Source organism: Odocoileus virginianus, chromosome 23 (genome assembly GCF_023699985.2).
Source record: "Odocoileus virginianus isolate 20LAN1187 ecotype Illinois chromosome 23, Ovbor_1.2, whole genome shotgun sequence".
Taxonomy (NCBI): Eukaryota; Metazoa; Chordata; class Mammalia; order Artiodactyla; family Cervidae; genus Odocoileus; species Odocoileus virginianus.
The window spans coordinates 48,391,927-48,407,416 of NC_069696.1; the positions used below are offsets into that span (position 1 = coordinate 48,391,927).

A 15,490-nucleotide genomic window follows, 5' to 3' on the forward strand; every position below is an offset into this window, starting at 1 on the left:
AAATATTCAGGAATAAGTTTAACCAAACAACTATAAGACCTGTACACTGAAAACTACAAAATATTGCTGAAAACAAGTAAAGACCCTAATTAATGGGAAAACATCCCATGTTTGTGAATGGGGAAGACTCACTATTATGATGGCAAAATTTCTCAAATTAACCTACAGAGTCAGTGTAATGCTTACTGAAATTCTAAGTGCCTTTCTTTGCATTAACAACTGATCCTAAAATTCATATAGAAATGCAATAGATCTAGAACAGCCAAGACAATCTTGAAAAAGGACAAAGTTAAAGAATTCATACTTCTTGATTTCAAAATCTATCACAAAGCTACATGATGGTATTGTATAAGAACAATACCTAAGAACAGACATAAACATCCCTGGACTAGAACTGAAAAGTCCACAAATCTGTACAGTTATGGTCAACTGGTTTTCAATAGAGTGACATGACCATTTAATGGAGAAATCAGATTCAACAATGGTGTTGGAACAGCTGAGTATGCACATGTGAAAAATGAATCTGGACTCCTACCTCATAAATTATACCAAAAACAATTAAAAATGGATCAGAGACATAAATCTAAAAACCAAATCTACAAAACTCTTAGAACATGGGTGTAAATCGATGTGAGCCTGGATTAGGCAATATTTTTTTAGACATGACACAAAGAGTACAAGCTGAAAAATAAAAATACATTTATGGGCTTCATCAGATTTTAAATTTGTGCATTAAAGGATACTATCAACAAAGTGAAAACACAATTCACAGAACTGGAGAAAGTTACTTGTGAATCATATATTGGATAAAGGTCTAGTTTCCAAAATATATAGAGAACTTTTACAACTCAACAATAAGATGACAAATAATTCATTAAAAAATAAGCAAAGGATTTGAGTAGACATCTCTTCAAAGAAGATAAACACATAGCCAATAAGCACACGAAAAGATGTTCAACATCATTAGTCACCAGGAAAACTCAAATCAAATCCACAAAGAGATACCATTCCATACCTATAGGATGGCTATAAGTTAAAAGTAAAAAATAAGTGTTGGTGAGGAAGTGGTGAAATAAGAACCCTCAAATGTTGGTTTGAGGGAAGCATCCAGGGCAGTTTCCTTGGGGGAGCAGTGGGGAGTTATTGCTTAATGGGTATATAATTTCTGTTTGGGGTGATGAAAATATTCTGGGATTTGATAGTGGTGATAGCTGCAAACTTCATGAATATATGAAAAACCACTGAATTGAAATGATTCAATGATGCTAAAAAATGATGCTACTGTACGTGGATGATTTCTCAATTAAAAAAAAGACCACATAGTCTAATGAGAAATTCTCTGACAAAGTACATATTATTGCAAAGAAACATTTGAAATATAACACATATCTAATATGTGAAAATCACACATGTAGTTATGATTTCAAAATGTTGCTTAGTTTAAAAGACAATTATAAATGCACAGTATGAGAAGCCCTTCTGAAGCTTATATTTACTACACTTTTAGATTTATTATATTTCATAGGTTCTGCTTCATTCTGCTTGGAATAAAATCTAAGCAAAGAATGTAACTTTCATTAACAATGGAACGCACTTAAATCTTAAGTTTCTAACTTCGGAAACTACAGAAAACTACAGTATGGTGGTTTGCAAATCAATTTACCAAACGTACAGTTACAGAAGGCATCATAATGTAGTTACTTTAGGTCTGGAAGTCAAACGATCACAGTAGATGTTGTAGCTCTATCGCTTAGCTCTTTTCCACTTCTTCATCTGTGACTGAGATAGGTGGAATTGAAGTTCCTTCTAGCTTTAAAATTTTAAACTTACTCCATCCTATTGTGGCTTTACAGTCAAAAGAATTTTGGAAGTGTTTTCCTTGCTTGGGCTATATTAAAGCGTTCACATTTTAAAATTTAACAAATTATTATTGTACCATAACATTTGAAAGGGATTAAATCAATTAGACCAACTGATCTCATTCCGCTGAGAATTGGCCTGAGGCAATACCACCATCTGGTGGTTTCTCTTCAAACATAATTTTCTAGAAGACGGTTTGGCCTCTCATCAACTTTAGATATGCCTATTTTAGGAAACAAATTTAATAATGTTGCATATGTTTAAGTTAACTAATGCTTATGTAATTGGTCTTAAAAACTTGTAATTCAACACATTCTCCCAACAAGTATTTGTTTAGTGCCCAAGTGTAAGAACAAAAGAGCAAACAAAAACACTTGAATTCACAGATGTAATAGTCTAGTGAGAGAAAGTAGACAGATAAGCATAATAAGTAAATTATGTTAACTGGTAAGTTCTATTAAATATCAGGATAAGGGGGATGTAGGATAGGTTGCAATTTCAAATAAAATCTGAGCAAAGACTTGAAAGAGGTGACGTCAATTCTACACGCTTGTCTCAAGAATAAAATTCCACTGACTTACAATCTAAGTATCCAGTTTTAATTCTAGCGTGCTGCTATAATTCTGCTTCCTCAAATGTTCCTTTCTAGTAAGCAGGGACTGCAATACCAGGTCAATATTAAAAAGAAGGATATTAACATATTAACAGGATAATAAAATATTAACAAGAAGGACTGCATTTTGAAAAATGACGCTGCCCTAAAGATACATACCTTTCCAAGAGTAATGACTTTAGTATGAGGAAAGGTACAGGTGGAAGAAAGAAGGGGCTCTAACGCTGACCCTACAGACCACTGCGACGCCTGAAATCTCGATAGCGGTCTCACTGTAAGGCTGCTCCGCAATGGTGACGCAGGGCTCTTCCTATCATTACTATGTAGTTCTATTTCCTGATCCGAGAAAGGAACGGCGGAAAATCAGGTAAACCCCGCAGGGTGCTTCTGGACCAGGAATTTTCTGTGACGCCGCAACCTGCGCCCGGGTCCAGTCAGACAGCCGCATCCAGGTCCGACGCGCATTCCTGGTTGGCGGATTCGTCACTTCTTGGTGTCAGAAGTTAAAATGAAAATTCACAGTTCCCTACTTCGGAAGCCCTTCTTGTCCAAGAAAACAGAAGCAAGAGCAACTCCAAGTCCTTGAATCTTTTTTTTTCTCTCGTGGCTTCCACAATATCTACACCCTGTCTGCCGGGGACTTGCGTCGAAAGTGACGACGCGGACGCTCAGGCCTCGGTTTCCAGCGCGCAGTCGCGGCGGCCCCTCGCTCCCGCCCTAGCCGGGAGGTCCGACGTGGAAGTTGCTGGCTGACCAAGCTTCCAAAGAAACTGTCTGGGAGCTAAGAGTCCGAGCCGGAGCCGGAGCGCAGGCCTAGGCGAGGGGAGGTGGCGGCGCCAAGACTCGAATAGGAGTCGCTGCCGAGGTCGGGGCCAGTCTCTGACAGTCGACGAGGGCGGACAGGCGGTTCATCATGGGTGAGAGATCTGAGAAGGGAGTCTGGGCGCACCGAGAGGCCGAGGCCGAGGGGGCTGGGGTTGGGGAGAGGAGGAACAGAGGGGCAGGCCTGGGAAGCCCGGATTACTTCACTCACCTTGGCTCTTGTGCGTGGACTCTGCCTGGAACCTTCGCTTCCTGTCTGCCCGCGGCGTCAGGGGTGGGTCACCGCGGGCAGGTGAACTTTTCCCTTACCTCCTCGGACCCAGCGCCGCTTGCTGGACGGAGTTGGTCTGCGAAGCTTGGCAACATGTCAGTTGCAAGTTCACTAAGGTTTCTTGGGTGAAAGATGAGCTCTGACCTTGTAGTGGCAGCTTGATACTTTCTCCCTGGTCGCTGGGACAGCGTCAGTTTAAAATCCAAAAGGTGTTGCTCGTAATGTTTTATTGCCAACACGGCATTTATCTGCTTGCCTGTAACTTTTCCTGTAAGAGAGGAATGTGGAGAGGGTAGTGGGCAGGGAAAGTATTACTGGTCAGTGATGACGTTTTAAACTCAATTTTTGGAGTGCTAATTGAGAGATCTACATTGTCGTCAAAAGCAGCAGGTAGAGAGCTTCGCTCCCCACTGGAGCCCAAATGAAGGTGCACATTTTTATCTTGCTCACAACTCTCCAAGTGATGCAGATTCTTTGGGTTATTTAAATACCTCAGCTATTTTCTGGGGAGTTTTCATCTTGCTCTGAAACATCAGAAGTGCCTTCTTGTCTTTTTGCATAACCCTGTCAGTTTTTTTCCTACTGCCTGTTTTTAACCTGTAAGAAAGGATTTTGTCAAGTCACACTCCTTATGTTACAAACTTTCAGTCTTCTCTAGCCCATGGTGGATTCATTTTTCCAGACTTGTTTTTAATTTTGTCATTTCTTTGTAAAATAACTAGGTGTTGTTTGTGAGCATCATTTCTGTTGTCAGCTTTTTTATATTGTTAGTGTAACTTTTTTCTAATCTTTTCAATTGTCTTTTGGTAAGAAAGGGCCAGAGTGCTTTTATTGGGTAGGGAGGGGTAATCATTAAAGAAAGAACTTATTTTAAAAGAGCTTCTTGTTTGATTGTAGAAATAGTAAAGATTCTGAATTTCCACCTCTGTCACTCTTAGGGGTTATTTTATTTAAACACACATCAACAATTTAATCTATTACTGGGAGGCCCTGCTGAGACAGAGGATGATTTTAAATTTTAACTTTTTTTCAGCTGTATTGAGGTATGACTGACAAAAATTATGTATATTTAAGGTGTACAGCATGATATTTTGATATATGTGTACACTGTGAAGTGATTACCACATTCAAGCTGATTAACATGTCCATCACCTTACAGTTACCCTTTTTGTGTGTGGGATGAGAACACTTTGAGATCTGCTGTCTTGGAAAATTTCAAATGTACATTATTTATTAAATATAGTTACCATGATGTTCATTAGATCTCCAGAATGAATCTTCTAATCAAAGTGTATATCCTTTGACTAACACTGACTGTGTCCTTTTCCCCACTTTCCTAGCATCTGGTAACCACCATTCTATTCTCTGTTCACAAGTGCTTTTATATTACACAATACCTTGTGTATAGGAAGCTTTCTGGTAATAGTTCATGGTATGTTGAATGTAGCTTTTTATTATTTTTTAAATGTTTTCCATCAAAAACAATTTTTGTTATTTTTGGCTTCTGTCTCAATTTCTTTGCAAGTTACATTCCTTACAGAGAATTCTCAGTGATTGAAAGTACTCATGGTACTGCTGTTGTACAGCAATAATAACTGCTTCTCCTGTTCAAGGACCTCATTGTCCCACTCTCATTCTAATTTGCTCTTTAATGAGGATATCACGTTAAGCTATCCATATTCTCTTGTTTAGAAAGTGAGCTCCATGAGGGGAGTCATATTTCTCTTATTTTTGAGTATATCTTCTGAGCCTGCCTAACATAGTATCCAGGACATGGTAACAATCAGTAATTACTAGTGTGATGTTGAATGATGTATTTCACTGGAAGCAATGTGCCTATGAATGGAGGAAAATATTACAATGTTACTGAATTTAGTATAGCTTTTAAAGAGCAAGATTAAATGTTTTGTGGATTTGGTCCTTGAAATGATATTGAAATACATTTTTGTTATTTTCTAAGGTGGCTTTTTCTCAAGCATTTTTTCCAGTCTGTTTGGAACTCGGGAAATGAGGATTTTAATTTTGGGATTAGATGGAGCAGGAAAAACTACAATTTTGTACAGATTACAGGTTGGAGAAGTTGTGACTACTATTCCTAGTAAGTGTTGGTATGATAAACTAATTATAAATAGGGGCTTTTGTTTTCCATTGAAAAAAATTTATTTCTGTATACATATGTAATGTAATTAATAAGATTTGTAGACTTCTGTGAGCATAATATTGACAACATTTTTTTCATAAATTTACAGACAGTTTGGTGTAATTTATGAACCCCTGTGCATGGCTGGGTTCTGCTGTTTAGAGCTGTTTTAAAAGTTGGGTAGAGTTAAGCCACATAGTATCATTGAGAGCCAGTATCTTTATTGATAAAATGAAGATAATAAATATTCATTGGCTTTGAAAATAAAGCCAGTGAATAAGGAAAATGAATCAGGTATATAAAATACTTTGTAAATCTGAGTAAAGAATTACCAGTATGTTGATACTAAGTTATACTATTACATGTGCAGTGTTTTTTTTTCTGTACTTGTTATTATTTGATTAAAATTAGTTTTTTTTTTTTTTTAGTAATCCTATTGATTATTTTTAAAAATCTGAGTTGAAGAGACTGAGTGTTGAATTAATCTGGAATTTAAAAATATCCAGAAAAGTAACACCTTTAAATCAATTGATATCTTAGAAAAATATTCTTCAGTAGTCCTAATTTACTACATAAGAAGACTGTTCTGTTACTTGCCCTGAAGATTAGTATACTTAAACTAAGTTTAATAGTTTGTAGACTTTGCTCAAGAATACTTGTGTCTTTAAGTTACTCCGTCACTCAAGGTATTTCTATTTAGTACTATTTATATTTCCAGATTAAAAAAGAAAAGTCTAGCTTTTACAAAAGAACTTTTTGAGCTGTGTCATCTGTTAGTTCTTGGTACCACCTTCAAGAAATTTCAGCTTCTTTGGCTTTTGGTTCTCAAATCACCCATCTGTGCTGCAGTTGAGTCGTGGTGGCCCCTGCGGTACCCACAGCTCAGTGGATTGCGTTTCAGCAAATGTGATTTATACCACGTCCTTCTCCTCTGCAAATAAACATTTGTAATTGAGGTTGAATATGGTGATTACACTGCTACCTAATTCTAAGGGAGACATCATGAACTTGGTTTTTACTTTTTTACTCAGATTTGCTATAGTAATTTTTTTATACTTGCCATATATACTCTTAAGCATTGTTTACCAGTATAAACTTAAATCTAAAAAATTAATTGTCCAATTATAGCTATAAGTTATATTTTACTTCGATTTTTTTTTGTTTGTAAAATTTTATTAATTTTTATATGTATAGCTCCTTATATGTATAGAGGATGCTATATGTATAGCATCCTCTCCAGCTCCTCTGGATTCCTTTCATTGAAAATAATAGTATCTTGCCTTAGGCATGTGATGCCAAGCCCCACCTAAGAAGGATGGCAGGGGAAGGGGTTGAGACTCCTCCCTTTGACCATCTAGCTGTGACCTTACTGTGGATGAGTTCTTGAGGAAGTCTTCAGAGGGCCTGTGAGATTCCCTGCCTTAGCAAACTCAGCCTCCATAAAGAGGTATACAGCCATTGCTGTGCCTTACTGAAGTTTAGAATCTAGGCTTTTATCCTATTTGCTATCTACCAAAATTCCATTTTTGTAATATGTTTACAACTGTCCTAAGTATAACTTTCTGAATGCTTTTGTATGCCAGTGTTTAACATAACAGGATTTCCATTTAGCTAAGAATATCTAATTGCAGAGGTGGCTGGGGGTTCTTCTATACCCTGAAAGTGGGATTGATCTTGCTTATTGTGGGGGGGAGGTGTGTGTGTATGTATAGCACAGCATACTGTCGTAAATGGAATAGTATTTGAACTAATAATGTGATTCAACATTTACCACTAATCGCTGAAACTCAGGACACTTTGAAGACAGAATGTATTAGTCTACATACACTGTTAATCTGCTTTCTTTTCCAGCCATTGGATTTAACGTTGAGACAGTAACATACAAGAACCTTAAGTTCCAGGTCTGGGATTTGGGAGGACAGACGAGCATCAGGTATGGCACAAAGGCCAGACCATCTTGTAGTATTGGGGTCTTTATTGCTCTTTTAGGGTTAACAGCAGTAAACCAAAGTATGTCTTCTTTTGTAATGTAATGGGAGCCACCTAGTTTAAAATGAGGTAAAACCGCCTTATTCTCTCAATTAAATCTGAGAATTAAAGATTTTCAACTAAAAAATTAAAATCTACGGAAGTCAGTTTTTCCTATATCACTTGGATGAGAATTTTTTCCATGCAAGTCTGAAGACCGGATTACTTCAGTCAGGTCAGTTCAGTCGCTCAGTCATGTCCAACTCTTTGTGACCCTATGAACCGCAGCATGCCAGGCCTCCCTGTCCATCACCAACTCTGGGAGTCCACCCAAACCCACGTCCATCGAGTCGATGATGCCATCCAGCCATCTCATCCTCCGTCGTTCCCTTCTCCTCCTGCCCTCAATCTTTCCCAGCATCAGGGTCTTTTCAAATGAGTCAGCTCTTCGCATCAGGTGGCCGAAGTACTGGAGTTTCAGCTTCAGCATCAGTCCTTCCAATGAACACCCAGGACTGATCTCCTTTAGGATGGACTGGTTGGATCTCCTTGCAGTCCAAGGGACTCTCAAGAGTCTTCTCCAACACCACAGTTTAAAAGCATCAATTCTTCAGTGCTCAGCTTTATTTATAGTCCAACTCTCACATCCATACATGACCACTGGAAAAACCATAGCCTTGACTAGACGGACCTTTGTTGGCAAAGTAATGTCTCTGCTTTTTAATATGCTGTCTAGGTTGGTCATAACTTTCCTTCCAGGGAGTAAGCATCTTTTAATTTCATGGCTGCAGTCACCATCTGCAGTGATTTTGGAGCCCAGAAAAATAAAGTCAGCCGCTGTTTCCACTGTTTCCCCATCTATCTGCCGTGAAGTGATAGGACTGGATGCCATGATCTTAGTTTTCTGAATGTTGAGCTTTAAGCCAGCTTTTTCACTCTCCTTTCACTTTCATCAAGAGGCTCTTTAGTTCTTCACTTTCTGCCATAAGGGTGTAGTTTTTAAATAAAAAGAATCCTCTAGTTAATTCTTGTCAGTCCCTTCCTCTGTGAAGCAGACTGTTTTGGATTTAATGAAAATACCTTTTGGGCTCACCATTTAGGACTGGATGCATTCCCCAAGCATTCTGCTGCCTTTTAACTCATTTTATTTCTTGAACCACTTTGGGGTCATTTGTTAATTTTAGCCATTTCTACTTCTTGTCTTCAGTGATCAATTTAAAGTCTGTGACTAAAATTATTTTTAAAGAACCCATTTCTCTTAAGGAGTTTCTAGTTAAAGATTTATAAGATACAGTGATCAGGTCTGTATGAAACATTTTTTCATCAGTACATTTAGTGATTTTATAGATTCTTCTCTCAGCCTGTAGTCTAAACTCATTCTGAAGCTCCTTGATCCTATGTTCTATCAATATTCTTTCTACCCATTCCCATCTGAGGGATATGATACATGTCCATCAGAAACAATCATTATGGCATTGATACTGATACGGGTGGGAAAGGATTGGCAAGTAACACCCTTCACCCCACCATAGCCAAGTCCTAGAATATAAATTAACCTATCAGTTTCATTTTTCAAATAATAATATATTCTCCCTTTCTGAATTTTCTTTAGGCCATACTGGAGATGTTATTATTCAAACACAGATGCAGTCATTTATGTAGTAGACAGTTGTGACCGAGACCGAATTGGCATTTCCAAATCAGAGTTAGTTGCTATGTTGGAGGTAAGAAAACTATTAAAATGTGGGTAAGTCATTTATATTTCCTAGCTCTTTTTATTATTTATTGTCACATGCAGAAATAATTAAAAGGGAAACAACAGGGGTCTCCCCCACACCCACGTCTTTAGTATCATGTTCTTTTATGCAAATTACTTTCTATTCCAAAAATACTGTTGGGGAGAGAGTTGAAGACAAAAAAAAATTTCCAGTCCTATAACTTCCTTTAAATTCCTTAACTTCCAGAAAATTCAGAGCTAAACCCTTTCTAAACTGAAGTGACCATTCTAAGTCACTCCTGTGAAGTGATTGTTTTTTTAATGTCTTTATTTCTGGTTGTATAAATTAGCATATGGAAGCAGATTTATTATATAAGTATATAAATGATAAAGTATATTTGTTTTAGAAGCACTGAAGCCCAGAGAAGTCTGGATTTCTGGCACAGTTCTGGCCTGTTTGCCTCTCCCAGCTGTATCATTTTTTCACTCTTCCCTGCGTTTGCAGTGCCTCAGCTGCACCGGTATCTCTTTTCTGTGCTCACTGAGTTTGTGTACCTGACGCCTGGTTTAGGGTTTTGCACTTGCCTCTCCTACTTGGAATTCTCTTTCCCTAAATCTTTGTGTAGCTGTCTTCATGACATGTTTTATCTCATGTTTCTTCCTCAGAGAGGAGGTCTCAGTTGTCTTCTAACTCTTTATCTTACTTTATTCTTTCTAACTACTTACCATTTCTTTCCATTATTTTAAACGTATTTGTTTACTTATGTATGCTTCCCACCCTAAAGTGTAAAGTTCTTTGCATTTACCTTGTACCGCTGATGTGTGGAACAGTGTATAATAGCTCTTAACTAAAAACCCAATACATTACATTCACTGAGGTTTGTAAGACACTGATAAGCTAACTGAATTTAGAGGGTACATTAAGTAGTCACTTAAAAGATCTTAAAATTGTTAAATAAGCTTCTCAAATGTACTAGTGATTAACTTAATAATGAAATTGCCTTTGCTTGAGAAAATTAGATGTATAGGTTTCCTTTTCCCACTGAAACAATGATTCTGACTTACTCAATTATTAAATGTTTAAGTTCTAGACAACTTGATTCCTAGTTAGAAGCAAGACTTCGACTATTTTGGACTTCTGAGTTCTTGGATGATTAACTTCTTAGTAGCTTCCAATTTATAAATTTCAACCTAAAGGTTTGAAGTTTTGCCTAAATTTTTTTTTTAAACAACATAGCGTCAGACTTATCATAAGAGCATCTTAGACCAAATTCAAAGTGTAAGGAATTTTAAGGGACTGGTTAATTGCCTTGGGTATAACATATTTTTAAAATATAAGCTTTATTTAGCTATAATTCACATGGTATAATAAATTTTTATTATATAAAGTATGGCATAAAAGAAATGGATTATTAACTTCAGTTCACAGTTCTCAAATTGTATTGGATTGTTGTTAGGTTATTTGTGGTATTAGGATTTGACTTGTGTAATCTTTCTCCATAGAAAACTAAAAATTGTATTCATTCTTTAGGAATTAACTTTTATTTGATTTAATCATTATTTATTTATTAGTGATATAAAGTACATGTGGAGGCTGAATCAGGACTATTAAAACTTACAGACACAAAACCAGTTTGTTTTACCTTTGTACACAAAAACTTCTAAGTGGAGTAAAGAAATACAAAAAGGAGCTAGAAAATAGCTTTTAAAATAACAGATTTTTTTTTTTGGCATTTCTTCCTAAACTCAGGAGCAAATTGATTAGAGGAAATATTTTTTTATTTTATTTAGGAAGAAGAGCTGAGAAAAGCGATTTTAGTGGTGTTTGCAAATAAGCAGGACATGGAACAGGCAATGACTCCCTCAGAAATGGCAAATTCACTTGGGTTACCTGCCTTGAAGGACCGAAAATGGCAAATATTCAAAACTTCAGCAACCAAAGGCACTGGCCTTGATGAGGCAATGGAATGGTAAGTGTCATGTTTCCAGAAGCCATTTGTGGATTTGTGTGTCCATGCATTTGTAATTTCCCTTTGGTCTTAAGGATGAAATCAGATTACTTTGCAGTTTATCATATTAAGTTCCTCCACCCTTTTCTTTTCTTCCACTGGTTTTCATCTACATCTGCTTTTGTTTTAGCCACAGGTACTAATTATAGTTAGGTAAACCACCTATCTGCTACATTTCTAGCTTTTTCCCTTACTCACCTCACCCTCCGGTTCCTTATCCTCAGGACTTAGGTTGAGGCTCTCCGCTTCTCAGGAGCCTTCCATACCTCCAGGCCCACTGCCTTACCACACACAGATGTCCTTGTCAGAGATCAGTGATATAGTAGTACTTGTTACACTGTCTTGTAGTTGGTTTGTGCATTTGCTTATTAAATTATCATCTTGAGGACTGAGGCTAGTTTTCATCTCTGAATTATCCACATCTGGCCTGGCTATAGTAGGTAGCAGCCTGGAAAGTGGCTATTTGGTTGTTTTTGATTTTTCATTCAAAGCATAGACAAAGTGAGAGCTAAAATACACCCTTGTGGAAATTGAGTCCATAACCTCATTCTTCTAATATAACCGTCTTAACTTTCATCATTTAAAGTGCTTTGGAATTCATCTTCAGTATGAAATTTATATTATAAAAAATTATTCTCTATACCTGGAAATCTGAAGTTAATTTTGTGAAACTGTTCATTTTCTCTTCACAGGTTAGTTGAAACATTAAAGAGCAGACAGTAATTCAGTCACTTTTGCTCCTCTGAAACGAAGACCACATCACATATCCCTTTGGAAACAGTTAAGTGTGCTCCACACTACTAAATTTTAAAGCTGTCTGATTGTCAGCATATACCGAACTGACTGGAACATTTATAATACATAGTAAAACTAAGTATTTGGTTGGAAGGGTAACTCATCGTGATTGAACCAACTGAATGTCTGTCCTATATAATGTAAAATATTCCTTCCTTGTTATCTTGTGTTAAGGTATATATTCTATTTGTATGCAGTTCTTATTCAGATACAGTCCTATTAAAGAATGTTCTCTTAATGAGGAAAAAGCCCTCCAGGTTTTAAATTAGTGGTTGCATCTTGTTTGTATTAATACTAATTTATATCTTAATTCAGATTTTTCCCTCTAAAATGAATTAGGTTTTTCCAAAGATTAGGCTCAATAGAGTAGGCCGGAACCTAGCGTGGGTAATTATAGTGTGCATTTCTTAATGACCACTTGGTCTAAGCTGTTTCATTTAAAAGCTTTTGGTTATAGGCATGAAATAATTATTTTGGTGGCTAATTTCACTGACTTATCTGTAATTATCATTTTATAGTATTTTTAGCTGTTTGGAAATTTTTTTCAGATTTGGACCTACTCAGTCAATTTGTACAGGAATCCTGCCATGTTGCTAGGACATCATTTTTACATCTTCATTTTTATGGACATGGACCCAAAATGCTGATAGACTGGCTTGACTAAAGTCACCTGCCAGGGTGGTGGGAATACAGGGCTTACAGAGAGATTTAAGGGTCAGAAGCTTGTCCCATGAACTATACTATAAATTCCTGGAAGTGCCAACATTGACAACACAACTTAATTCCTTATGTAAAATTAAGCTAATAGAAGTAGACATAGTAGATTCAAAATAATGTCTATAAAATTTTCCATACTAGTAGAGGTAGTAGAAATAGTCCTAAATGGTTATATTTGATTGAATTCACAACACGGTAAACAAAATTTCACATTAAGGGAAATTTTTTGAAAACAAGACTTATTTTAAGAAGCATTGTAAAGGATGTTTTTACTGCCTTTGGTTCCTTCTATCTACCTGTAATTGAACGTGTAACTTTGGTGAAAAGTCAAAATCTTATTGATTTTAGAGGGAGAGAAACTGAGTATTCCTGATTTTAAAAATTAGGCTTACTGCTGCTAGACTATCAAAAACAATTATTTCCTAAGGACTTTTAAAAGGAACTTTACAAACAACCCAGTCTACAGTGAGACAGAAATAAATAGACCTTAGTAATTACTAAAACTGGGAGCAGTGTTTTTCAGGCCTTCTTCCAGGAGCGTGTGTTCCCAGTGTGCCCAGTAGTACTAGCAGCATATAACTGACATTGTGTCATAGTTTGCCAGGCACTCCTGATGGGCAAACTGTCCTTTTCATGTTCATATCCCTGACGTCCAGTATGATGCCTGGCACATTATGGCACCTCAGAATATGTTCATGGTTAAAAATGGTAGGCTGTATGTTTGTCAGCTAGGAAAATAGTACATCAGTGCTTTATACTTGGGTCCCTTTCTGGTCAGTGGCACATAGCTAGTGTTAGACTTGTACCCAAATGGATGAGCACTCCCCAGTGGTTCAGGACATTGTGAAAATAGAAGTGTGGGGAGGCGCAACCCTGGCAGGCAAACAGTGCCTGACAAATAGCCATGGTAGCAAAGGCCCGCACTTGGGTGATCCTGATCCCTCTGATTTGCCACAAAGAATAGGATGGGGTATAGAGCATGCACTGACGTTAAGCTGGTATAAATGAGAAGGTCCTTGTCTAGCAGGAACAGCTGTACAGGTATGTTATAGGAGGTTGAATGTTTATATTTATAAAAATCTACTGAGTCTTGTTTCATGAGAAGCCTGAAAAGGACCAATCCTGAAATCAGACCTTATGAGTTCTAGGCGCAAAGGGCACTCCATCAGTTTCTGTTTGGTTTTTCTTTTTGTACAAATAATATCAAAGGTGTCTTTGAGCGCTAACATTGTTTTATAATTGGTTGGTAGTGGTGCTGTGCCACGTGATCGAATTTAAAGACAAATCGAGAGTGGAGCTCTATTATCAGCATACCTGAGACGCACTTAAATTGTGGAAACGCAAGCTCCTTGAGGGCGGGGACCATACCTTATTTACTGTTAGAACCCCTTGCGTCTAGTGTGGTGCACCTGGCACATACTTGGTACTGGGCTCTCAATAAATGTTTACTGGAATAAATATTGATTAACTGCTGATTAAAATGATTAAATACTGATGAAAACAAAGCCGTGCTCAATATACTTGAGATATTTATTTTTCCTGACTTTGCCTTTAGTATTAATAACTTTTTTGATTCAGAAATTTTTTATAAAAGCAAATACCTGCACTTTAAATCACTTAGAATTGGGTCTGCTTTCCAGGATGCCCCACGTTTATTCTTTTGGGATATTACAAACACCTTGGAAGTGTGAGAACTCCTGTTTGAGATACAGACTGCATCATAACACAAATTGTGAAGTTCATGAATGTTTGAACATTTGATTCCTATGCCACATGCTGTAATATTCTAACCCCGTCACCATAAAGAGCATAGGCTTTCAGTCCCAGGTTTAATTGACTCTGCCACGTTCAACCTGTGTCACCCTTAGGTAGATTATTTAACCCAAGAGGAGATTCCTTATCTGTAAAATAATGAGTTTTAGGAAGCTGTCAGAAAGACTTAGACAAATATGAGTTAAATAAAATGTAAAGTGTAGGATGATTTTTCCTCCCCCTACCCTTCGAAATGTATTGGATACTAAAATATATTGCTTCTGTTTAATACATCAAGTGTAGAGAGGCAAAAGATACCATATGGTTGAACAAGATAATGCCAGACTGTTTTCCAAAGTGTTTTATAAAAAAAGTTCCCTTTCCTCCACCATGCTTGCCAACATTTGGTGTTGTCTGAAGGGTTCAAAATGGAGTTTCATTTACATGTCAATCTGCATTTTCCTGATTACTAACAAGGTTAATACAGGAGTGACTCAAAAAAAGTAACTAGCAGACATAGCTGATACTCTGACCCTACTAGTGCAGGCTTTGGCCCTTTAATCTCTGGTTGGGGAGACAGTGGTGTCCAGGCACTCACACAGCCAGGGTAGCAGTTCTGAAGTTCATGAGCGCCACCACGAAGTGGTCTCAAGGTAAGGACTTGCTAACCAGTACGGAAGTACTTAAGACCTGTTATAGCCGTATTTGCTAACTGGGCTAAAGGGCCACTTATATTTCCTCTGCAATGCCTATTTCTATATTTTGCCACTTTTTCAACTGTATTATCTTCTTTGATTATAGGTGTTTCTTATATAGTCTGGGTACT

At 37.2% G+C, this 15,490-nt stretch overlaps 1 protein-coding gene across 1 annotated transcript; it reads left to right on the forward strand.

Annotated features, from left to right (window-relative positions):
• Positions 1–3,162: 3,162 nt before the first annotated feature.
• ARL1 (ARF like GTPase 1) lies at positions 3,163–14,417 on the forward strand. The gene is made up of 6 exons (XM_020881164.2): positions 3,163–3,390; positions 5,527–5,664; positions 7,558–7,639; positions 9,287–9,398; positions 11,183–11,361; positions 12,093–14,417. Exons 1-6 carry the CDS (start codon positions 3,387–3,389, stop codon positions 12,121–12,123), a joined length of 546 nt encoding a protein of 181 aa, XP_020736823.1. The 5' UTR covers positions 3,163–3,386; the 3' UTR covers positions 12,124–14,417.
• The last annotated feature ends 1,073 nt before the right edge of the window (positions 14,418–15,490 follow it).

What these genes read in the sequence shown, in the direction of transcription:
- ARL1 (XM_020881164.2), top strand. An exon ending in AGTTGTGACTACTATTCCTA is followed by an intron (nt 5,665 to 7,557) that starts GTAAGTGTTGGT and finishes TTTCTTTTCCAG; the next exon opens with CCATTGGATTTAACGTTGAG. An exon ending in AGTTAGTTGCTATGTTGGAG is followed by an intron (nt 9,399 to 11,182) that starts GTAAGAAAACTA and finishes TATTTTATTTAG; the next exon opens with GAAGAAGAGCTGAGAAAAGC.